Below are 24,754 nucleotides of genomic sequence, written 5' to 3'. Positions count from 1 at the left end.
TGAATGTTTTCCATCCTTCATGTGCATTTTGAAGATTAAGATTTGGGTTTGAGAACAGTGAAGTGATACTAAAAAAGGAGAACATCTCTTGTTTCATGCTGTCATACCTAGCTTTTGTGGAAATGGTTCACTAAGTGGTTAACCCGTGGAAGTGTCTTTGCTGATGAATGATTGCAATCCGACCGAGCGTGGCATGATCGGCGACATGGCCGTCTCCTGTGATTTATAAAAGACTTAGAATAGCAGGTTTAAGTTTCCCATGCCTGGTGACAGGCACTAGAATGACTCCATCAATCATTCCAGTATTTTTAACTATGTTTCACATGTTAGCGAGAACATGGGGCGATCGTGGCTCAAGAGTTGGGAGGTCGCCTTGTAATCGGAAGGTTGTCAGTTCGAGCCCCGGCTTGGACAGTCTCGGTCGTTGTGTCCTTGGGCGAGACACTTCACCCGTTGCCTACTGGTGGTGGTCAGAGGGCCCGGTGGCACCAGTGTCCGGCAGCCTCGCCTCTGTCAGTGCGCCCCAGGGTGGCTGTGGCTACAATGTAGCTTGCCATCATCAATGTGTGTGTGATTGGGTGGATGAGTGGTTGTGTAAAGCGCTTTGGGGTCCTTAGGGACTAGTAAAGCGCTATACAAATACAGGCCATTTACCATTTATCATAGGGAAAATTAACATTAAATTACCAACCAATCAGCACATTAAAGATAACAGTGATAACACAAACCTCTGGTCCTGTAGTCACGGAGATGTGATTTGATGTTACTGGATGGAACAGAATAACTAACTTGAAGAAAACTAAATAAAATATCCAGCTAAGTTTTTCAGGTTTAGTCCCACTTAATCCAGTTTGTCAACAAAACCAACCGAGCAGGTATTGGTGCAAATGTTTATTGAGAATAGGATGTCTACATGATAACTTGTGTTATAAAACCTATTACATCATCAGTTTTCCCCTGATAAATCATCCATATTACAGTGCAGGAAACCAAAACAAATACAAGCTGCACTCAAATGACAACACCTGGAACTAACAGGAACTGAAATGGAAAGAAACATTCAGAAGGAAATGAAAACGAAATGCATTGTTGGGAAAACATTTCAACATAAGAGAAATAAAGAGCTGACTCGCTATAGTGTAAAGTATTTTAGTAGCCACATATTGGATAACTGAATTCAAACATAAAAACAGACAGACCTCATACATTTAGTAGATAACATATCTGTTGACCTCCTAAAATGAAAACTGTTTAACTGGAGCAATCCACATAAATGCCAGATAATCTGTTACTTACACAAACACATCATTTTATACATTCAAGCATTAAAGCTGAGATTATCACTTCTCTTTTGTATGATTACCAAAGTGTCTCATAAACAACACAAAAGAAGGATTCATCATATTGGACTGAAATTCAATTTCAGTTGAGACTCGTTACAATCAGTCGCCCCAAGGTTTTTTAGGTTGTAACAGTTGGTATCACAGGATTTAAAAGCCACCTTACATATGGTTATAAAGCTATAAAACACCGTCCTCTGAAAAGGATTTGTACCCCAAATCTATATAAACAAACTGCCCCATTAGACTAAGCTGAATCATTTCTCTACAGTTAAATAGTATTAATATGAGATAAATGTGTCATAACTGTGAAGTGTATTTATTTATTTTAAACAAGGATAGTTTTATCATGTGAGCTCTCTAACTAGTTGTCATGCAATTTGTGTGTTTATTTCCACCACTTCTGGCTTCATGGCTATAAACTACCACTCTACTTCACTGATGCGGGCAACATCTTCAGTGGGATTTTACTCAGATTACTTACGTATGGAAACATCTTCTCAGTGAAAGTGTGTGTGAAGGTGTGTATTTGTGTTTTGGTGTCAGGATCAGAGAATGACACCTTCCCCCTGTTCCAGTCCAGCTGAACTCTGACCTTCTTGACCGCCTTTAAAAAAAGAACGATGGAAGACTCTGGCAGGGAGCGCACGGTGTATTCACCTTTATAAAACCCTAGCCTCCATAATCCAGATTGCGGCTCTCCCTTCCTTTTGACAGACTCTGCTAACACACCGACTTTCCAGTCTGTGCTGTTTCCAACTTCAACATCCCAGCTGTGAGTGCCTGAATAAAAGCCCTCGGAGGCCATAGCAATCGGGTAGAAGTCAAACCTCTCTGGATTGTCGGGAAGCTGCCGTTTCTCACTGACGCTCACACCGGTCAGATCTTCAGAGATGAGGAGATTTGGCTGGGCAGAGTTTGGGTCCAGAATCACAGGAGAGTAGGAGACCATCTTCTTCATCTTGTTCCAGATGTTGTAACCCAGGTTGCCCAGGTGTTTGGCCACATCTATCAGAGCTTCTGAGACCAGCTGTGGGTCATCCAGCTGGGGGTACAGCTGGACCATGTTCATTGTACCCTTGTAGTCCTGCAGAAAAGCGACGTTTTCAGCTTTCAGCTCCTCCTCTGCAGCTCTGATTGTGGCCGAAAGAGCTGCCATCTCTCTGCTCAGAGCAGCAATCTTCTCCTTCATCTGCTGACTCTTCTCTTGCTCTTCTATATTCAGAACAGCCAGCCTGGTCTTCTCTTCCTCATCTAGAAACTGGTGAAACTTCTTAAACTGCTCCTTGATCTGCTTCTCTGTTTGTTGAGCCTGGGTCTTAATGTGTTGCTCTGTTATATCAAAGTTTCCCTTCGCTTTTCGTAAGACCTTCAGTTTGTCCTGTAATGGTTTTAGGGATTTCTGAAGCTCTTCCTTGTGATCCTGCGCGGCCTCATCGATGGGCCAGAACTTGTGGTCGACGTGTGCTCTCGAATCACGACAGATGACACAGGCTGGCTCCTGATGGTCCAGACAAAAGAGTTTGAGTTTCTCAAAGTGCAGACAGCACAAAACCTCAGACCCTGCCGAAGCGCTCTGATTTTTCTTTTTTAAGTAGGCCTCAGCGAGGTTCTTTAGGACCAAGTTACAGGGTGGGTCACTCTGCTCTGACATTTTCTTACAGACTGGGCACTGCTGTTCCAGCTTCTGTGCCCAGCAGTTCTTCAAACAAGTCTTGCAGAAGCTGTGGCTGCATGACAGGAAAACAGGATCCCTAAAGATGTTATGGCAGACGGGACAGGAAAGATCCTCCTCGGACTGGAAAGACATCTTTTCTCAGAGAGAAGCTGAAAATGCACCGAACAGAATTGTATAACAGGAAGGCGGCCAGGTTTACTTTCACTTTTGGTTTGTGTTATAAACATAATATTTCGTCTCCTTAGAAGGGAACAAATGAACTCTTACCTTAACTATACTAGTTTCGCCTTGTTTTCCTTTCTCTGTTTTGATTTTAACCTTGAGATAAATTTCTCACCCAGACAACGCTTTTGTTTTTCTCAGAGGAAGAACGCCCAGGCTTCCTTTTTTGTTTTGTTTTTTTACCCATAGCTGAAAGAGCGTAGTCAGGTGGGCGGAGACAAAGGTGTGACCTGTTTTAAAGTGCTCCTAAACTATTCCCATTTTAAAGCTTTTTCAGCAGTACAGTAGTTCAGACATGGAAACAGACAAAAAATAAACTCAACAATAACAACAGCTGTCTTATTAAATTAAAGATTGTGGAGGTATGTAAAGACTACAGGAGAGGCCTCAATATGTCTCACTCCAACTTTATTAACGGCTTCACTAGAACTCCGTATACAAAAAGCGCCAAACCTCCACCCCATCACTTCCCTTAACCTTGGGTGTGAGTGGAGCCACCTGGTGGTCCGACCCCCCACCCCAAACACACGTGAACGAGGCTGGTGTAGGCGGGCAGGACAGGCAGTCGGTTGGAGGGTGCTCCTGGGGGAAAACCAGAGTCCATTCACCCCGTGGCAGGAGGGCGGCCAGAAGAAGAAAAGGATGAGGAGGGGCTCTAACTGATAATGAACATAACTACAGGCTTGGAGGTCCTAAAAGTCAGGTATAAAAGGAACGGTCTGGGGGTTTAGAACACATTTTGTGTAATTATAACAATGTGATTTATGACCCTGTTACACAGACATTCAGTGTAATACAATCAATTCACTGATCTTAATGTTCTCAGGTAGGATGGCTCAAAATACTTGTAACAATCAGAGTAACAAAATGAGTATTAAAACAAGAAAAAAGAAGAAAAACCAACAAAAATGTTTTAATTATTCAGCTGTGAGGTCATTTTTTAATAAAAGAGATTTGTTGCATATTTAGTCTTTTAGGGACTCATCATGTGAACATGATTCATACTTTCAGCTTTTTGAATAAAAGGCAGTTTTATTTTCTATTGCAGCCCCAAATGTAATATTATCAGACAAGATTACTTTGTACTTTGAAAGTCTGTATGGATTTATTTACACATTTCAACTAAATGTTGAATTTGGGGGTTTTACCTTAAGAGCTAAAAAAGATCATTTTTTGACATTTGAAACATTTACATCTTCAAAAACTCTGAGGCCAAATGTACAACACTGAATTGTTTACACCGAGTCAAACCTGCTTCATCAAAGGGGTTCAGTGTTCCTTTGGGTCAAAGGGTCCACTGATTTATCCGTGTTCACCTCTTTAAGTTCACTTTGTGTTTGTCTCCACCTAGTGGTCGATGAGAATTACTGCAAATCAGTTCAATCATTTACCTTCTACCAGACAAAAGCTCTTCTCAATACTCAGTTAAAATGCAACAGAGTAACCAGAGAAAAAATGAATTCAAAATGAAATATATTTACCGTTTAGAAGATAACAAACAGCTGCAAATATTGTTAGTTTGATAAAAAATAGTCTACTTCATGTGTTGCAGCCAGTGTTTTTGACAGTCACAACCTCATAATACAACCTTTTGTTTGTACTTATAGTGTCTAAGTGATCTTTCTATCACAGTCTCTGTATGACACTAAGGTGTTATACAAGTTTGTGTATGCACCATAAAATAGGGCTGTGTAATCCTGTGTTCCTTTTTATTCTGTTGTACTTACCTTTCTTTATCGCTGTGGCCACTTTCACTGACAGCTGCAGCCAATCCCTCTGTGCTTGACTAATTGAACTGGACCTAACTACTCTGTGCTCTTAGTGCCTTTTTAGCATTTTAATAGAATTAGCTATCAGATCATTTTCAGTGCAGAACAAAATATCATTTGTTTTATGGATTTTATGGTCCAATTTTGTTGAGCTAGTATTTCTTTTTAGTTTGTTGTTTATCAGCTTTAATTAGCAGGAAAGAACTGCTTTGCGCAGTTTTTGCAGTTTGCAACCAACCTAGTATTTTATAGGTTTTAGGGTTTTTTTTACACTTGAAGGGAAAACATTGGTATGTGGCTATAGTGTCAGTCATCATCATCATCATCATCATCATCAACATCATGAATAACATCATCGTCGTCATCAAGAATGCCATTAACTGTTTCACCACCTTGATCGTGATCTCCTTCACTATCAGAGTCTGCACTGTCATGAGACACTCGTGGTAATATCTTCAATGGCAGTTCGTTCTTGGTGTAAACAAATGGAAAAAGTTTCTGAGTGAAAGTGTGTGTGAAGGTGTAAATGTTGATGTCAGGATCAGAGAATGACAGCTTCCCGCTTTTCCAGTCCAGGCAAACTCGGATCCTCTGGAGCTTTTTCTTTGGATGAAAGGAGGACGAATCTAGTGGGGAACGTATGAAATAACTACCCTTACTGAACCACACAGCCCACAATCGACACTTAAAGTCTGTTTGTCCCTTTCTTTTAGTTGATTCTTCAGCCACACCAACTAGCCAGTTTGGACTGTCTCCAACTTCAACATCCCAGCTGTGAGTCCCTGAGTCGAAACACTCTGAGCCCAGGACGATCGGATAGCCATCAAACCTCTCTGGATTGTCAGGAAGCTGCTGCCTCTCTCCAAGGCTCACACTGGTCAGATCTTCAGATATGGAGAGGTGTGATTCAGCTGTGTTTGGATCCAGGATCACAGGGGAGTAGGAGACCATTTTCTTCATCTTGTTCCAGACGTTGTAGGTCAGGTTGCCCAGGTGTTTGGCCACATCTATCAGAGCTCCTGACACCAGCTGTGGATCATCCAGCTGGGGGCACTGCTGGACTCTGCTCACTGCAGCCTTGTAGTTCTGCAGGAAAGCAATGTCTCGTGCTCTCAGCTCCTCCTCTGTGGCTCTGATTGTTTCTGAGAGACTTGCTATCTCTCTGCTCAGAGCTGCAATCATTTCACTCATACTCGCACTCTTCTCCTCCTCTTCCTCTCTCAGAGCAGTGATCCTGGCCTCCTCTTCCTCTTGCAGAAACTGGTGAAGCTTCTTAAACTGCTCCTTGATCTGCCTCTTTGCGTGAAAGGCCTGAACCTTAATGTGTTCTGCTGTTTGAACAAAGTTTCCTTTAACTCGTTCAAAGGCCTTCAGTTTGTCCTGTAAGGGTTTCAGTGAGATCTGGAGCTCCTTTCTGTGATCCTGCGCAGCCTCATCGATGGGTCTGAATCTGTGGTTGCTGTGAGTTTTTGAGTCTCTGCAGATGAGACACGCTGGCTCCTGATGGTCCAGACAGAAGAGTTTGAGTTTCTCCGAGTGCAGACCGCAGAGCGACTCGGACTCTGCTGAAGCACTCTGATTTGTCTCCAGCAAGAAGTTCTCACACAGGTTCTTTAACACCAGGTTACAGGGTGGGTTTTTCTTTTTAGATGCACTCTTACAAACAGGACACTGGCGTATTTCTTTCTTTCTCCACCATCTTTTCAGGCAGTTTCTACAAAAGCTGTGGCTGCACGACAGAACAACAGGGTCTCTGAATATGTCTCGACAAACGGGGCAGGACAGCTCTTCTTGGATTCCAGACGACATTTTATCTGTGACTGACGCTGTTAACAAACCACACAAACAGGAAGTTAGAAACTTACTAATCTATAGAAGGTACTTCCACATTTTTAGGGCTCTAAAAACTCACGTAAACGAGGTGAAGTAATCCCAAATCTCTTCTCCTTCTGTGGGTTTTGTCTTCTGGTGAATAATATTGAATTTTTTTTTACAGAGTTTGAAGTTTCCCCTCAGTTGAAAAAGATCTGCTTCCTCTTTTTAGTAACGTAAGTCAGGAAACACGTGGAGCGCGCTCATACGTCAGAGGTGCTACATCACTTTAAATTTGTTTATAGTATTGAAGATATCAGTTAAAGAGACAGCATCATCTTCCGTGGATTATTTTAGCCTCTATCCACCAAGATGAGTTCATATAATGTATCATGATTTTTTTTTTTGCCTCTGTGCACCACGAAATTTTTTTTTTCAATCAGTATGTGATTGAAGTCCAGATTTTCAAATTTAACTCAATGAAGTTAATGAAAAAAAGTCTTTGTGTAGGAATTACATAGATTTTTATACAAAGACCCCCATTTCACAAGCTCAAAATATAATTAGACAAACCAACGCCTTGAACATGGGCTGCTTTTGAAACAGCTCTTGTTGTCAGTGACTGTCAGAAGTCTATAACTGCTTTTCCGCAACTGCGCAATCTCTTTTACATTTCCGGCCTTCTTCTTCTTGAGTGTAACCAGTGGTTTGCGCCTTGATGTAAACCCTCCTCTACATTCATGAAGGTATTTATAGATTGTGAAGTTTGTTTTTCTTAACCATGGAAAAAATTATGTGATCATCTTCTGCAGTTGTCCTCAGGCCTTTTCATGTTGCTGTGCTTGCCAGTGCAATCATATTGAGAGTTTGAGCAAACAGCTAACAACGCACTTTCAAGACTCTTTAATTTTGTAGCATCTTCAACTTAAAAAAAAAACTAACTTGAGACTTGAGTCAGTGTGAAGTGGCATCATATGTCTCTAAAAGTAGAATTTTTAGGTATCTGTACTTTATCTTAGTTTTTATTTTTCTGACAACTTTTTAATTTTATCAGTGACACATGATAAACTGTAGATTTAAATTTTACATGTAATGTCATAATTTTAATTACTTATTGGATTTTATATGTGTTATGATAAATTATGTATTTTCATTTTGTGAAATCTCCAGCAAAATAAACAAAGCTATACAAACTTAGTTTATTCAAATACTGGGTAGTTTTGTCCAAAATAAACAGGTTAGTTTGCAGTACTGTGGCGAATTCACAGTAAAGCACTGTGTTGGACTGATGCAAGGTGGTTGTGGTGCTCATGGTTTCATTTAGATTTAGGTTACATCAAGTGTAGCAAATTGCATTTAGGTTGACGATGCTTGGACTAATTAGCTAAATTTCATCTCTATACCAACTGTATACTGTCTAGCATAAAGATAGTGTAAACAGTGTAGGGGATGGACGTCAGTCAAGACAGCAGGTCAGCTGATCGCTGCATGTACACTAAGAAAATCTACCGAAGCTCACAGTAGAAAATTACTGTGAGTTGTGATTGTTTTCCGTGTGCTGAGCAACTAAACTGTTTCGATCATTACCTGCTAAATCCCACTGTAACTCCCGATTGTACTAATTTTCCTGTTTAGGTGTGGAGGTGAATTCACCATCTACAATGTAAGGAACAGAAAATTGTTATTTTTTAAAACTCTCTTTCACTGCATGTGTCCTACATAACAGATTCAAGCTTTCATGAGAATTAGAATTTAGACTGGAGTAGCATTTGCGTCCTCATGTACTAATATTGTTTTATATTATATTAATATAGTGCATGGTTCAGTTATCTTTTACAAGAATGGTTAGCAGAATTGTCCTTCAAAGAAGTACTTTTTTCTTTCCTGCGAGTACATTTCAGAGCCTGTATTTCACTTTTACTTGAGAAAAACAGCTGCTACAGTATTTCAGCTGTTACTAGAGTATTTATAAACACAGGTACTTGTACTAAAGTAAAGGAAGTCTGTACTTTTGCCATCTGTGATAAAATGTAAGATGTAATGAACTACTGTTGCAGTGAAATGACAATAATTTGTATGCATAATCATAAAGATCTGATGCGAAATTATTTGCAGATATGTATTTTTTCCAAGTTTAAAAAGACAAAAAAGCAAGGAAGGTCCAAAGAGCGGGACAAACACATTTTCATAAAATCTGCTGTTTAATAAAAACCATGGCACAAATACAATGTGGAAAAAAATTGAAGTTTTACACAGATGAAAGTTATCGATCTATAAATCACACAATTTTGTGATTTAAAAATAACATCTAAAGACAACCATGTGATTTTACTGCATTAGAAAAGATGTTTTTACTCTGCTATGAAACAAAATACTAAGCCATGAATAATGAGTCTTAAGGCACTGCTGGCTCATATAGATCACAGTTCAGTATACAAGTCAAAAATACCTAATTGATGGTGACAACACCAACTCTGTAGAAATATTTAGCCAATAAATACATTAGTAAACTGACCAAATACACAACACCAAATTAAGTTTTTGCATTAAAAAAAAATCAAACTTATCATCTCTTCGCAACTTTTCAGAAGCAGTCGTAAACGCACAGATGTATAGATGTTACGTTGTGCTCTGTAAACTTATGACCTTAAATATATATATAGTAATTTAATTTATTGATAAAAGATGTTATCTGGATCCAGAAATCTTTGTACCATTTAAACTACAATATTGCACCACTAACTCTGGTTTTGTCATTTCTTGTTTAAATTTTAAGCGCTTAGCAAAGAAACTCTAGTTTTTTTTTTTGTTTTTTTTTAAAGAAATGTTAGTACATATACTAATAAGAAGCTCAATCTAAATGCAAAAGACTACAGCGATGGTATAACAGGCGTTATTTTATAACCCATGAAAACAAAATCAGTGCCAGTCAGTTTGCAGCTAAACATAGTCACCTAAAGAAGAAACACGATTTCCTCTTTACTACTTTCAATCTGAAGTTGAATTGCATATTTGTGGCATTTTTTTTTTACATGTTAAGTGACAAGTTTAAATCAGACTGTCTGTACAGTGCATCAAACTAAAAAAAAAAATCCGAGCTCTTTAAGTCGATGGTAAATGTTTTATTCTTTCTTTAGTATTTTAGCTTTTCTGCAGGTGGACTCCTCAGTGTTTGCAGACAGCTGTTTAGCCTCGACATGCATCTGTCTGAGGGAGTAAGGTTAGCGCACAGCCAATAGGAAAATATACGCAGCCTGTGCAGGGCCAATGGTTATGTGGATCTTGACACGCTAAGAACACTCCTGTAAAATATATTCTGAATTTCAAAAGCTTTCTTTCCTGGATAACCCCGTGAGGTCTAACCCACCCACCACTTTACAGACATTAATTAATCCTGATCCTAAACAAATGGAACAATTCCAAGAATAATTCCTCTGTAAAGTTTTTTCTTTGAGACCAGACTTTATCCTTGTCTGGGAAACAGAGCCTGTATGCTTTTTAGAATGTGTGTTGGTTTGGAGCCTCGCTTGGTACCAAGCTAATCACAATGTGCAAAACCAAAATTTACATTCAGATAGCAAGGCCTGAAAACAGTGTTTCAGGTACTTGTGATTGCCAAAGATTAACTCGGAGGGTTAAATAAATTTAAGAAATTTACAGCTTCAACAAATATTAGTATAAAAAAAACAAAACAAAAAAAACCAAAACATCTTTACTGCATATAGTTAGCTTTTTGATGCATGGAAAATTTCTTTTGAACAGTCAATGTGAGGAAGACATGGAAACTACCGGCCATCTATATATACATAAACTACAATCTCATTACATTAAACCTTATTTGCAGTGGAAGTAATACTGAAAAGAAAAAAAAAAAGTCTTTAGAAAAAAAAAAATGTATTAACAAAAATGCACAGGTGAGCTGTTGCATCCTGATTAAGCAGATCAGACTTTGTGTGGTGAAAACATTTTAAAGTGCACTGAAGAAATCCACATGTTGGTAGATTAATGTGTAAATGACATTCACTGTTGTACTACTTCAATACAAATAGGGCTTAAAATAGTTCTCACTCACAGTGAAGCCAAAATCGAATGTTGTCAAAGCTTCAGATTAAATGTCATCACCGACAGAAATTACAAAAATATTCTGAGTTGTTCTGTTTTTGTATAAAGTAGAAAATATTTTTATACTTTAGGATGTAAAAAGATACACAGATGGGTACAGTTACAGCTTTACATAGAAAAACGAGAGGTTGGCGGGTTCAGAAAACAGCAAAACTCAATATACAAACAATATTGTTAGTGTTACAAAATTAAATAGGACAGTGGCAATAACAGAATAAATTATTAGCTATGGAAACATGTTCATTATCCTCACTGTAGAAAAGGCTGAGGATGAGACGACACGTGTCGGTTTGGTCACATATGGTGCTGCTGGCTGATTAAAGTTTAATCAGGTGGTTACTGTAGTGAATAAGGCTCTCAGAGTGTCCAGAAACTCGAGCTGTCAGGACCACGTCACTCAAGTTTGTCCCCAGTCAGTCTTTAATAAACTCTCTGCCTCGCTCAAGTCTGCCTTTCTGCTTCTTCACGTCAGTTTGTGTCCTCGCAGACATGCAAAGGTAATGACTGGTTATTCTGCCGCAGGGTACATTGGTGCTTATACTGAATTACAATTACTAAAACAAAATAATCAAGGTAAGGTGTAAACCTGAATATGGAATTATGCTCCTAGTATCTGGCCGGCAGGTGTCCTGAAACGGGCATTTCATGTAATAAGAGCATATACAAATAAATCCAAAAATGACTATTGAGATGAAATTAATAGAATGGGTCTAATTTAAAGGAGCAATTGGAGATCATTTGCATGATTTGACCACTAGGTGGTGATAGGAAAACATTTGACTGGTTCCTCTTTTTTAACTAAATGTAAAAAAATTTTTTATTTATAAATAAAATTTATGTTGACGTAGTGATATCTACCTATACAATTTGATGGGGACAACACAAACAGACCCCTTGTCTGTCCTCCACTGCATCCTTTGACTCATCTCTCCATCTCGCCTACTTACAAATGCCATCTGACTCTGGTGGAAACAGTGCAGCTGTTCTAACTGCCTCACATCTGGAGGCTTTTCTTTACCTAAGAAAATCAGAAGTCTTCAAACCAGTGCGAGTGCAGTCAGAGCTCACTTGCTGCCCGTTTCATAGGCAACTAATGGGCGACAATGACCTGACCTATGGCGTTTGAGTGTGGATTCCTCTGTGACATCACAGATTTGTGGTGATTGGTTGGTTTTCTTCAGTTTAAAAAAATAAATAAAAATCTGCTACACATCCACAAGGCAAACCTCTGGATCTGCCCGAGTCTGTCTGTCCACACATCTGTCCATTAGTCTGTCTATGCTTAGCTCGCCTTCTCCTTTTTCTGCCTCTTCCTTCTGTCTCTTGGTGAGGTCACTCGCGATAGCCAGCGCTCCTCCTTTTAAGAATCTGACAAAGTTCTCTCCTACAAGCGGCCCCATGGCGTACATGCCTGGCCCGTTCGCAGCAATCACCCTGTTTGTAAACGGGTCCACCTCAATTGGGTTCCTCCGGCATGAGATGGGCTCCTCAGGGTTCATGCCAAGCGAGCGCCCGTTATTGTCTAGAAAGGAAAGATTGGGGTGGGCGCCAATCAGAACCAGAGCCTTAGAGACCTGAACCACCGTCCGCTCGCCAGCGTCTGACTCTAGAACGCACTTTCGGTCAGGTCTGAACTCGACAACCCTGTGGCGCGGGAAGCTCAGGTAACCCGGGTACCGGGGGAGAGAGGAGGAAGAAGAAGAAGGGTTGGAACGATGAAGATTCTGCGTATGGTCCTGTTGTGAATTATTGCGTTGATGCTGTTGAGTCATCATCTGGTGAACCTGGAGGACAAAGTACAGAACAGAGGTTAGGCGATTAAAATCCTAGACGACCCGGTTCAGCTGCCATGACGATCAGTCAGGAAATTGAGTGGCTCTGCTCTCCTCACCTTGTGGTACTCTGGGTAGAGCAGTTTAGGCAGCTGGTTGAAGATGAGCTCTGGGTCGTTGACTGAGCGTCTGAAGGCGTGGTAGACAGGGGTGTTGAGATGGTGGGTGGCAAGTACTGCGTCGGCTGCCGTAAGTCCTGCCCCCACCACCAGAACTGGGTCTGACGACTGGTCGAGCTCACCGCGAGCGATGGCTGCCTCTAGATCCCAGAATGAGTGGCACACGAAGGGCAGGGACTCGCCCTGTGCACCGAGTCTGGCCGGGATGTCATGCGTGCCCGTCGCCAACACCACATTGCGTGCTAACACGGAGAAAGGTACCTCCTCTGAAAGCGTGGAACCATCTAAAAGTAGGAGAGAAGAATCAATAGGTGAAAATCGGCTTTACTGAGAGGCTGCATGAAGTCCATATTAATATGATTTTGAGCAGTGAATCAAGCAAAACTACTTTAGTGCGGTCCTAGAATCCTAATATTCAGCTGGCAATGTGCTTTAACACTTTATAACACAACAAATCTTAACAGTGATCAAGAGAGTTTCATTCACTGTACCTCCAAGCTCTTCCCCCTCTCTCCGCTGCAGTCCTGTCACTCTCCAGCAGGGCGGCGACCCCTCCTGGCTGATAGGCTGCCTGGTCACAGAGGTGGCTAAAGTCCCACAGGCAAAGTTCTGCTCCAGGGACATCTGGGAAACGTAGTGCTGGTAGTAGGAGGCGATCTCTGCTGGTGTAGCACGGTCATTTCGCACATTTCTGTTGTGAAAGAAACACGAAAATACATTTGGATACAGGTTAAACACGTATTTGTTTACAGACACAGGACATGAAGACGAGTATTAGGGATCAGAAAGAAGATATTTACTAACGAAGTTTTGATTAAAAAAAAAAAATCTGTAAATGAAAGAGTTGTTGGGGCGATATTGAAACACAAGTCTGAGTGTGGCGCACAGAAATTAAAGACCACTGTTCTGCTGCTATGGTCACAAATTGCTATTTTATGTAAATCAAGTGGGTCCAGCTGGGCTGAGTCATTTGAAAAACAAATTAAAGAGTGTGACGCATGAAGATCAATGGCTTTGTTCTTTTATTTCTCTGCTCAGCTTACTCAGAAGAGTACTGTAACTGTATTTTCTTTGTGGTAAAAAACTTATTAATTTAGGCCTCCAAGTCTTAATTTCATCAATTTTCATTACATTATCAATTTATTTTCATTTATATGACCAATACATCTCCTAAAAGTCATTCTTGTTCTTAGCAGCCTCACTGCAATGACAGCTTGAGTCTAGTCTTAATAATCAGGGCTGTGGGGATTAAATCCAAGTATAAGCTAACTACAAGAGCAGCTCCATCATTGAAACTCAAACCCCATTTAGCTTTAGGTTCTCAGCTCGTAAACATAAGCCCGGGTGGTCAAGATTTGTTATTAATAAAGGTAATCAGATAGTATTTGTCCACTGTGGAGACATCTTTTTGTACACAAGCCTCTCTGCCAGGAGCTTTATTACGGTTGAAAACTTCATGAACCCTGTTGAGTGTTTAAACAACACGTCGTACACGCTCTGTACACAAAGTGGCGGTTTTATTATGAGCAGACCTGCGTTTGTCTCTCATCCAGTCCTTCAGCTTCAGCCCGGGAAGCTCCATCCAGTTAGCCAGGCTCAGCGTCAGCATGGAGCCCTCCATTGCCTGCACACAGCACACACATTGTTAACACTTTTGTTATTCAAATCCTGTTTGCCTTCTATCGCGTGCACATCAACTTCTGTGTGTAAATAAGCAGCTGGCAAAACATTTTTTTTATGTGTTTGCTAAACATATCTACTTTACGATCGAATTCAGGCCATCTTATAAAATAACATTTTATGATGATAAGGACTAAACAGACGACTGTTTATCCTTCTGCTTACACAAAACAGAATGGGTTAGCCTTTAAAACCTATTCTGTAACTTACATGCCAGGCTCCTCCAGGTGGTCCCTTCCCCAGCACCAGGTGGGGAATGGCACGCTCTGGCTCGTATCGCCATTCCAGCGGAGAGGTGTGGTCGAATCCGAAGTCGCTGTCTGGCAGCAACAATGAATCAAAGAGCACCGCTACGGGGTTGGACGACCGCCCTTCCAGCCCCTCGCACAGGTACTCCAAGTCCTACAAAGGGAGCATCTGTGAGGCTCTGTTCACACTGCACTAATGCAACTTCACAACTTCACCGAGAAAAGAAAGACGTTTACCTGCTCCAGCAGCGACAGGTGAGGCTGCTCTGCCAGCTTGCTGTGCAGCAGGGGATTTGGATGTGATGCCTCAGGTGACAGGTAAGGGGTGTAACCTGATAACAGGTAGGACAGGCAGATGCCTGAGGGGCCATTACCTGAAAATAAATGAGAGGTAAGGTGGTGATTGGTTATACATTCAGAAAAAATGCAGTTTGGTTATTACCAATTTTACCGCACAGCTGAACACAGATCAGAAAAAAAAAGAAAAAGAAAATTTGAATAACTCAATTTAACTTCCAACAGAAACATTGCAAAAAACAAAAACAAAACCTGTCAATGAAAGGGGGACATTAAAGTCAGTGTACTGCATGATTCAGGGGGTTTGGATACAGCACATACAAGAGGCCAGTGATTCAGCAAAACCACGTACAACAGTTGCACAGTCAGGTTATCCCACTTTCAGCTCTCTAAGTAATCCAACTGAACCTTTTTTTTTTTAACACAACAGCCTTTGCTGATGCGAGGATTCACTCTGATTTTTTTTCTGTGAATCATTAATCTGGATTCATCACTGATTCATGGACAGTAAAGCTCTTCTTTTCCATTAGTGAGCTGTAATGCTGCAGGAGTGTTCACCTGAACCAACAGTAGAAAAAAAACCCATAAGAAAGCCAGCGTTTGCATTTATAACTGAAAATGAGGAAAACCACAGTGGGTTTCTTTTAAAGTATTGCATTGTTTGCCTCACTTTTCTGCAACATCTGCTTCCCGCTGTTGGCGAGTTCATCTCTTAAAATCTAAGCCATATTTAGCCTATAACCAATTAATACCTTGGCTAACTATTAGGCTATAAAGTGGAATCCCAGAGTCATGCAAAAGACCATAGAAATGCAGACAAAGCAAAACTGGCACAACTCACTTTCAGAAGTATATTTCTTCTCATGCAGTTCCCTCTGAGCTCCATCACAACGATCCAATTTAATGTTTGTCAGGTTTATTTCAAAGCTACTGGCTAATGTTTAGGGTGTGAACTTCATTAGTAACTGCTGTAATAACTTAATCGAGCACACCCCTAAACAAAGCTAATGACTGCTCCTTTGAGGTTTGTAACCGAACAATTAAAACTGCAGTTCTTCATGTGTGTTTTCTTACCAATGATCACCACAGGCAAGATGTCTCCAGGGAGAATTTCTTTGTCATGAAGGTCCATTTCAACTGCAAAGAGGAGAAAAGACATTTTTATACAAGACTGAGAAAGTAGTTCAACACAGTTAATGATTGTTGAGTCCAGTCAGCATTAACAATGGTGAGTCGAGTTCATTTTCATGTGACCTGTGGCACACACATGCACACACTTCCCCTGCAGAGCCTCAGTTTGACATCGTAGCTCGAGATGGCGTAGATAGAGATATGACGCTGCCACATACACCATAAACCACACAGGAAGACAGTCTCTAGAGAGACTTCATGTGAAGACGCTAATTTCTTCCTTGTTTACTCTCTGATTTAATTTTTTTCAAACCTGCAAGTTTGAAGCTGTACTTTACTATTCCTGAGTTTACAAACAAGTCAAGACATTGAGGTCAACTCAGTACATCAAGGTCGGCTGTAGAGGAACTAGATCTGTTACACACAGCAGTAGGTCAAGTGCGAGAATCAGTTTTACAACTAAAACACATCCACTGTAAGTTTAGACATTAACCCAGGGTGAAAAGGCATTAAATCAAATGTAATAACTCACTCCGATCACAAGATGCTTAAAAGCCTGAGGGCACACGACCTGTACTCACATCATATTTTACCCCCACAACATGCAGCGCGCCTCTTTTCCCCTGTTAAGTTTAACTGTTGTGGATTAGATCAACAAATTTGGCCTTGGAGAGTCTTTTATTTGCTTGGAATTTTCTAAACACAAAGCTAATCTTTAGGCACTTTCACTCATTTTAATGTGCATCAATGTGTTTGCTTTGTTTCTAACTTTATTTATTAAAGGAACCAAAGGCCTCAAATGCTAAAATAAAAATCTGTTTGAAATGAAGAAACAATTCACACTTTCATCTTTTTCTTTTTTTTCTGAAAGGAGACCTTGCTGAGGATTTTTTGCACAGTTTATGTACTAAAGGACCACAAGCCAAGCGCCATTTAGTCTGATTGTATTCATGACGAGTGAGGCAACCTCTGGAGCTCACACGATTAAAAAGGGAAAATGTGAGTTTGGCGATTACAAGTTGTTTCATTAAAGCTCTGACTGGCCGTTTCAGGTGATACAAACAAACGAATGATATAATTTATTTTGAGGACTTCCAGGAAAGACTATCAGCATGAGACGATGTTGATTATTTTGGCCTTGCAGGTCTGACACTGAGAAAGGCTCAAACTGAGTGTTTTGTGATCAGCCTGACACAAAAATGTGACCATGAAAAAACAAAAAAAAGGAAATATTTGGAGGTAAAAAACAAAAATATTTGGAGTTCCATTAAATGAGAAAATCTTGTGTCCTTCAGCTGTTATCATGACCACGACAAGGAGGACGAAGCGTAGAAATGAACGACCGAGGAACTGATATTCAGGGAGGAACGTCTTACTTCGTATCGCCCCTGTGTTTACTGGGTACATGCCTCTCAGTGTGGTTTAAAATAAACATCAAGTCTGCTGGAATCTCAGTGTTTAGAAAAATTATTCCACAAGAAAAAGTGACAAATTTAACTCCCTTTTCCACCGGTCACAAAATATAGGCCTATATAGTCTAAAATTAAACAAAATTAGCAGAATGAATGAAAAAAAAAAAAGATGGTGGTAAAAGAAATGGTCTCCAATACATCCTCATTAGAAGGAGCTCACTGCTCATCAAGCAGCTCTAATAAAGGTCTCACTCAAAGGGTCCCTGTTTTCTATCTTTAAGAAATATTTCAAATCTTTAATGCACTGGTGACAGGATGGAGGCTTTTTCCATTAAAATAAACAAAAAACAACAACAAAAAAGCACCAAACACCTTGCATGAACTGCAGTTTCAGCAGCCACAGAGGAGTGCCGCTGGTGTAACGGTGCCTTTATTTGTACCAAAACAGTGTGCAGTTACTTTTTCCCACCCCTGTGATGCAATGACCAGGAAATCTTTGCAAATATAGTTATTCATCACGGAAATGGGAGCAAGTCATTTTCCACATAGAAACTCTGTTTGTCTCTAACCCAACTCATTAAAACTTAACTGAATGCCCAATAAGTAAATTATGAAGCGTGGTGCAAGAGTGTAATGCATTTACCCCTTTGCAGACACTCTAGACAGATAGACAGACAACTGTAATATAGCTCATGATGTCAGCTAAGGTATGACGTTACTCATTTGCACAGACCTGCCCCTTTACATAATCTGCTAAGTCATGCTTACACAGGGGAAAAGAAAGTTACTGCAGGACATGGAGGGAAAAAGAGGATGACTCAAAACAAAAAACACAAGGTCAAGATAAGCAAAGCACTGAAAAGGGGCAAAGAAAAAAAAGAGGATTGACTGAACCAGAATCAGCGTGAAAAAGAAAAGTAGCTGCGAGAAAGATAGAGGGTTACATAATCCAGCCCAAACGGTGGCAGAGAGCCCAGTGAAGGCGGGCTGCACACACATACAGTCCATGAATAAATGAAGCCTAGTAGCTGTGTTTCCCCCTGGGATTGACCTGCGGGGATAATTACGCTTCCTTAATTTCTTTGGCACAAAATGCCAAAAGTGTTTTCCAGGGAAATGTGACTAATGTGCAGCACAGACGTCATTAAACACTTTATTTTCAGTGTTTATGCTTACAAAAAAGAGGACTTTAGCTACAGCATTAAATGTACCAAATATAACAGTTATGCCAAGTTGTTATCTCAAAAAAAAAAAAAAAAAAAGCAAACTTAATGAGATGTACCAACTTCTGTGTATGGTACTTCCAAATTACTATAGTTTATCAGAGTAAAGAGTTACTCTTATTTTCAAATTAAACACTCATTTAAATTGTAATCTAAATATAAAAAGAAAACTAATGAGTCTGCCATGAGGTACTGTGCATGTTTGCTTAACTTCAGCACACCTGCAGTGATCTCTGGGTCATATTACAGTTATAAAAGTCATAAACTCTAACTGCGTCAACTGGATAAAACACAACTGACCAGTCATAGCAGTCATCATTCATGACCCGTGATACCTGACAGTATAGTCTTTTTTTTTTTCATTAGTCATTGTGCCAAACACCCATTTTTATATTGGATGTTTCAGACTTACATGTTATACAAGTTCATTTCGGTATTCCCATTCCAGGTGTAATAAGAGGTCGTTTGGTATCAAAGCACTGGCCAAAGCAATATTGGCCAGTGAGACATAAAGGTCCTAAGTTAGACTACAAATACTGCTTTAAGAAGCTGGAGACGTGGTGGTGTTACAAGTAAGAAGTGCTTTTAACCTAAAACAGGACCTCGGTTTTACACCTTGATTTAATTATTATATTTTCCCCCAAAAGGAGGTTTCCATTCACCTTTACTGTCATCGAAATCCTTAATAAAATTAAATGTTGAACCTGTTTTGATGTTTTACTTTCAGTCCTTCTCTGAGAAGAGGCATACTTAAAAAAGTAATGAAGCAACTACACTTCCAGGTTGTGTATTTCCTTTACGGTAAGACTTATGTTTTTTTGTCAGCTGATACCGACAAATATTCAAATACTGTAAACCAGATATGTTTTATCACTACCTCTATCTCCCTATGTCTACCTGCCAAACAGGCTTTTCAACACAGAGCGTAAGCTTATGTTAAAGCATTTTTTGTTACACTTGCAGTAAGACTCATTTACTGCAAAGGAAAGTTTGTCCCGCCACAGGTGGCGTATATAATTAACTCAGTAACCACACAGCTATAACAATGACACAGCAGTTGTGTCTCGACTTATGTCAACTGCAGGTATGTGTGTGCAGTGTGCAGAGCCACAACAATATGGAGCCATGAAAGCCCTCATATTATTTCGAAACTACAGGGTGCAACTTCCTGTTAAGACTTGTCCTAAATCAGCTGCTCACCATTACATAATCAAATGTTTTGCTCATGCAAAAGACTCAAATCAGCAAATCGAAACATTAACTTAAAAAGCAGAAAACCTCCCACTTATTTAAAGACATATTTTAAATAACTGATGGCCCTTCGGGGGTGAAACTGAGGCACCATTTCTGATTTTAAACAACGGTCAGGCAAAGTCGTCTTTGCTTTACGTTTCTGATGAATGGTGCAAGCAAAGCAGTTACAAAAACAGGGGGGAAAAACAAAGCGTTGGTGAGTTTCTCCTCTTTTGTGCCCCTGTGAAGCTTGAATCTCTATGACACTGGATCAGATTCTCTACTCATCAGGCTGCAAATATAGCAAAGGCTTATCTAAACTCTTATCCAACTGCTGCTGCTATTTTAATACAGGCTCTCAATCTGAGCCCCTTGATTTTATGCAACGCCCTACATGAATCTGTTTCTACCTGTGGAAAATACTTGAGAAATGCTCAATATGGCACCTGTGCATACGTCTACCTTAAAGCTTCCAGCATCTGGCCAGCTAATCCGCCATATGCACCTGCCAGACGGCTAATGAGATTTCAGTTATGTCTGCCTAGACGCCTGCTGCAGTCTGCAAAGTGTAGGGAGAACCAAATCGGTTCCTGTGCAGTATTGGAAACTAAAACACTAAACACATAAGTATTCACACTTCTTGATCCTTTTCAGCCAGCTGTCTTCTGACTAGCTCCCCCTCATGAACAAAAGGCTAAAACAATAGGTGGGTGGGATTTCTGTGTGCTGACAGCCAGTGCTGTGTGCCTGATACAATCTATTTGGTGTCATTATCATAAAATATCCAAGAGTGGGGTTCAAATGTCTGCAGTCAGAATTTACTGTACATACACTGACCTGTTTGTCAAATTTAACCAGGTGCAATATGAGAACATCACAGTAGCAGTACCTTTATGACAGAGCATAAATTAAAGCCCTCTTTAATTTTGTCACCTGTCTGTATAAACTAAACTCTTTTCCCTGTGTTACTCAGTTTCCTTCTAGGGATTTTGGCACTGGGTGTCCCGACAGCCCTCTGAACTTCCTGTCAGTTTCCTGTGAACTCTCAGCCATCACTGTTTTAGCAAAACCACCACCCACCGACTCCACCTCAAGATAAACATGCAACTGAATTCTAAAGCTGTTTCTATTGTTTCAGCACAGTGAAGCAGTTATTGACATTAACAACTATAAAACTATGTGCAAAACCCAAAGTACCAAAACAAATCATTCACCAGCTATTGTGTTACAAAATGTAAACTTATAAAAATATACTTTTCCTATAAAAATACTGTTTAGCTATGGTGTGATAATCTTTAGTATCCCTAAAATAATTTATATATTAAACTTAATGAAATATTTTCTACTTTTAATTGTACTAATATATATGTATTTATATATAGCTGTGTATAGGAAGCAAATGTGCTTTTAAAAAATTAATCTATAAACGTATCATTCTGTATTTATCTAAAGTTAACCACGCATGCTGTACCACGTGAATGTATATGATTCAGCATTGAGAGTACTTTTGGATGATGAAACTTTTCCAGGATTATGACGGACACTCAGATAAAGGGAACAAATACTTTTTTCCAGTAAAAATCCATTTTTTGTGCAGCACGTCTGCATGAGCGCTACAGATGTTATCTGCTCTGCATTCTTAAGGAAAACCCTAGAAACGTCTCTCCCCACGTTGCACTTGCACCCGCTCGGTCCGGTCGTGACCACCCACGCCCCTCCCCTGCCGGTCAGCTACGTGACTCACAGCTCCCAGCTCCGGCTGACAGGAGCCTGCCCTCACCATCTAACCGCTCCACGAACTCAGGACAATGACTCACGCCACAATGGATGCTCACCTAAATGAATGGATAAAGAAGAAAGATGGTGGCCTCGGGCTACTCACTGATTCGCGCCGGAGGTGAGGCTCTGTGTCCCCCGCGTGCTGTTTGAGCCTTTCAGGAGACACGAGGGTTTCACGTCTGTCTTCTGTTTCTGCTGCTTCTTCTCTTCTCTCAGTCTGTCATGTCGCGGCTCTGCCCCCTTCTTTTATAGCCGCCTTCTCTTTTCCCCCCCGCACGTGTTCAACGCGAGCCTCAAACTCCTGCGTCGTGCAGCACGTTCACTCGTTTAATGTAACAGTGCAGATGGCCCCTCCCCCGTCGACCAATAAGAATCACGCCTCTTTCCTAGACGCTGCCCCGGCTTTACCCCCTGAACGCCGCCATCTTTACGCTGCTACGTCGTCAGCATAAAGCGAAGCAAAAATCGTCTATATTGCGAGATGGAGAGAGACGACGACAGGATGGACTGGATTTTCTTTCGTTATTGTTAAAACAAACGCCAGTCCTCGTGTCTGTATAACTAAGAAATAAATGCACAAGAAAACAGAAAAGAAATAAAGAAAAGACACATTTCTTATTTTATTATTACAGCATAACATAGTCATTGTCTCTGTATAAATAAAAAAGAGAGAAAAAAGGCCAAATTTAGATCTGCTTCTGGATTATTATAAATTTTGACTTTAAAAAAAATCTTACAGTATTTATAGTCGTTTTGCAGTGTGGATCTGCTTGTTTAAGTTTATTATTTAGAGAATCTCAGTTTAACTCCAGTTTTCACTTTTTCCGAGTTATTGGTAGCTTCTTCTATAACCTTATATAATTTTCTTAAACTAAAGCTAAAGATGTTTCCTTGAAATTTTTTTATTTCAGTTTCGTAAGCGTACATGATTGTTTCAGTAAGTTAATTAGTTTTTATTTTCATTTTTGTTAGTTAAATATAATATACTTTGATCTCTGTCCTGTCAGAAGCATCCTTATAATTCTTTAAACAATGGTATCATGAAAAACTAGCATTTAAATGTCGCATACTGATGAGAAAACCTTTGTTCCCATGTTTAGCTGTTTGCAGGATCCACATTTGATGTGTTCCCGTTTCACAAGACCTAACGACTGTTTTACCTAAAATTTGAACTTCCCTGATGCTTGTGAAGAAGCTGATGACTGCAAAACCAACATGCTGAACATCACTACAAAGCACTGGAACAGTTATATAATCCCTGAGCATTCAGATTTATTTAAATCATCAGAATCAGCTAAACTTTAATTACATAAAGATAAAGCAAATCCATGTACACATATAGAGTAAATAAAAGTAGTAAGAGACACACCTCTCACACACTTCTGTCTAAAAAGACTATAAGCTTTCATGGCTGACTCACACTGGAGTTCCTCCAATATGGCTGCCATACGTTACACCACACTTCATTCACAGCTGGTAAAGTTTAGTCGTGGTTGTGTATTTTTGTTGTTTACCCTGCTGTTAAAGCGACGTCGCGTTAACTTTTCTGCTAAGACTGTTTTATTCCGAAAAAACAGATTTCATCATGTGGCGTTTGAGTTTCCTGGAAATGCAAACAGAGTGGCCACTCCTCTGTTTCTTCCCCCTCTAAGAGCACCAGGTGCCCTTGAAACAGAGCACTGCATAATGACAGTTTAATAACCTGAAAGGTCTCATGTCTAGCTGATGTTTCTGAGATATTTTTATTATTAGGGAGTCACATTTCCTCTATTTCTATTTATTTGATATACATTTGTAAAAAAAAAAAAAAAAAAAAAAATCGTTCTGAGATTGTACATTTGTGGGCCACTTTTCCTTCTACATTCATATATAATATTGGTTGGAAATTAACGTTTGAGAACCCAAAGCACGATTTTATATGTTTTGTAACACATTAGAGCTAAAATTGAAGCGAATTCAGATGTGCGTGTGGCTATTTCCCTTCCACGTTCTGCAGTGATTGGTATGGAATAACAGCTATACATCCCAAAACACGTTAGATGACTTTGTGTCATGCAAGATTGTTGTTTTTTTAGTCAGACTGTTATGCAAGCTTTAACAGATCCTCGTGCAAATTAACAGTAGCACACCTGCAGTAGGGTTGTCCTTGTGTAACTTTCAATTTTTGACAGAATCTGTTTTTTTAATCACCACAAAAAAATCCACTTTTTCCTTATAATCGTTATCATAACAACCAATGTGATGAGAGCGGACAGAAAATCGACCTATTTTTAAATCTTAATATTGATTTTTCTTGTTTGGCTTTTACTTTCCCCACAAAGTCTTACTCAGAAGAGTGACTGTGATGGTCATCATGTTCAACGGGGTTTTAACACAAGCAGGCAAAACACAGGACTTCAGAATCAGTTAAACAAAGTCTTTAAAAGTCAATATGAGATGAAAGCTTCGACAGAGAAGCATCTCCAAAACACCCAGACCTCATAATCAGACAACAAGCTATAGGTTTGAAGCCAGGCACAGCCATGCAAATAAGTTATTTTGCCTTCTTGGGTTTCTATTTTAAACACGAACAGGACTGTTAGTGACATGAAACCATTTATTGTGAACCCTTCCTAACAGAACAGATCACCAAGTGCTCCAAATGTTTGAGTTCAGCTATTTCATAAAAACAAAGATGGCAAACTAAGAAGAAAAAGTGTCACCAGAACAATCAGAGCAGGTCTGTGCACTTCACTTCACTTGACATAACATGTTAATACCAAATCCCGTACAGGTGATGGTAAAGGTCGTAGGACACGATTAACTTAATTTTCTTCCTCATTCAGCGCACATGCTCCACGGAGAGGGGAATCCTGAA

At 39.9% G+C, this 24,754-nt stretch overlaps 3 protein-coding genes across 3 annotated transcripts; all 3 read right to left on the bottom strand.

Annotated features, from left to right (window-relative positions):
* Positions 1-888: 888 nt before the first annotated feature.
* LOC113021664 (E3 ubiquitin-protein ligase TRIM39-like) lies at positions 889-3,411 on the bottom strand. The gene is made up of 2 exons (XM_026166364.1): positions 3,286-3,411; positions 889-3,167 (listed from the first exon to the last, which is right to left on the bottom strand). Exon 2 carries the CDS (start codon positions 3,148-3,150, stop codon positions 1,771-1,773), a length of 1,380 nt encoding a protein of 459 aa, XP_026022149.1. The 5' UTR covers positions 3,151-3,167; positions 3,286-3,411; the 3' UTR covers positions 889-1,770.
* Positions 3,412-4,323: 912 nt separating this feature from the next.
* On the bottom strand, positions 4,324-7,052 carry LOC113022213 (zinc-binding protein A33-like). Its single transcript, XM_026167362.1, has 2 exons — positions 6,922-7,052; positions 4,324-6,835 (listed from the first exon to the last, which is right to left on the bottom strand). Exon 2 carries the CDS (start codon positions 6,816-6,818, stop codon positions 5,316-5,318), a length of 1,503 nt encoding a protein of 500 aa, XP_026023147.1. The 5' UTR covers positions 6,819-6,835; positions 6,922-7,052; the 3' UTR covers positions 4,324-5,315.
* Positions 7,053-9,922: 2,870 nt separating this feature from the next.
* On the bottom strand, positions 9,923-22,250 carry osgn1 (oxidative stress induced growth inhibitor 1). Its single transcript, XM_026167361.1, has 8 exons — positions 22,001-22,250; positions 16,194-16,256; positions 15,060-15,196; positions 14,785-14,976; positions 14,427-14,518; positions 13,386-13,585; positions 12,835-13,178; positions 9,923-12,727 (listed from the first exon to the last, which is right to left on the bottom strand). The coding sequence occupies exons 2-8, from the start codon at positions 16,249-16,251 to the stop codon at positions 12,149-12,151; spliced, it is 1,602 nt and encodes a 533-aa protein (XP_026023146.1). The 5' UTR covers positions 16,252-16,256; positions 22,001-22,250; the 3' UTR covers positions 9,923-12,148.
* Between the last annotated feature and the right edge of the window lie 2,504 nt (positions 22,251-24,754).

The sequence above is a fragment of the Astatotilapia calliptera genome, chromosome 5 (assembly GCF_900246225.1).
Source record: "Astatotilapia calliptera chromosome 5, fAstCal1.2, whole genome shotgun sequence".
In the NCBI taxonomy this organism is placed as follows: Eukaryota; Metazoa; Chordata; class Actinopteri; order Cichliformes; family Cichlidae; genus Astatotilapia; species Astatotilapia calliptera.
The sequence above is the reverse complement of the archived record's forward strand: the minus strand, read 5'-3'. Positions and strand labels throughout refer to the sequence as shown.

What these genes read in the sequence shown, in the direction of transcription:
- LOC113021664 (XM_026166364.1), bottom strand. Translation starts at nt 3,150, where the DNA reads ATGTCTTTCCAGTCCGAGGAGGATCTTTCCTGTCCCGTCTGCCATAAC.
- LOC113022213 (XM_026167362.1), bottom strand. Translation starts at nt 6,818, where the DNA reads ATGTCGTCTGGAATCCAAGAAGAGCTGTCCTGCCCCGTTTGTCGAGAC.
- osgn1 (XM_026167361.1), bottom strand. Translation starts at nt 16,251, where the DNA reads ATGGACCTTCATGACAAAGAAATTCTCCCTGGAGACATCTTGCCTGTG. An exon ending in CACCTGGAGGAGCCTGGCAT is followed by an intron (nt 14,519 to 14,784) that starts GTAAGTTACAGA and finishes TGCTGTGTGCAG; the next exon opens with GCAATGGAGGGCTCCATGCT. An exon ending in TCTACCCAGAGTACCACAAG is followed by an intron (nt 12,728 to 12,834) that starts GTGAGGAGAGCA and finishes TTTGTCCTCCAG; the next exon opens with GTTCACCAGATGATGACTCA.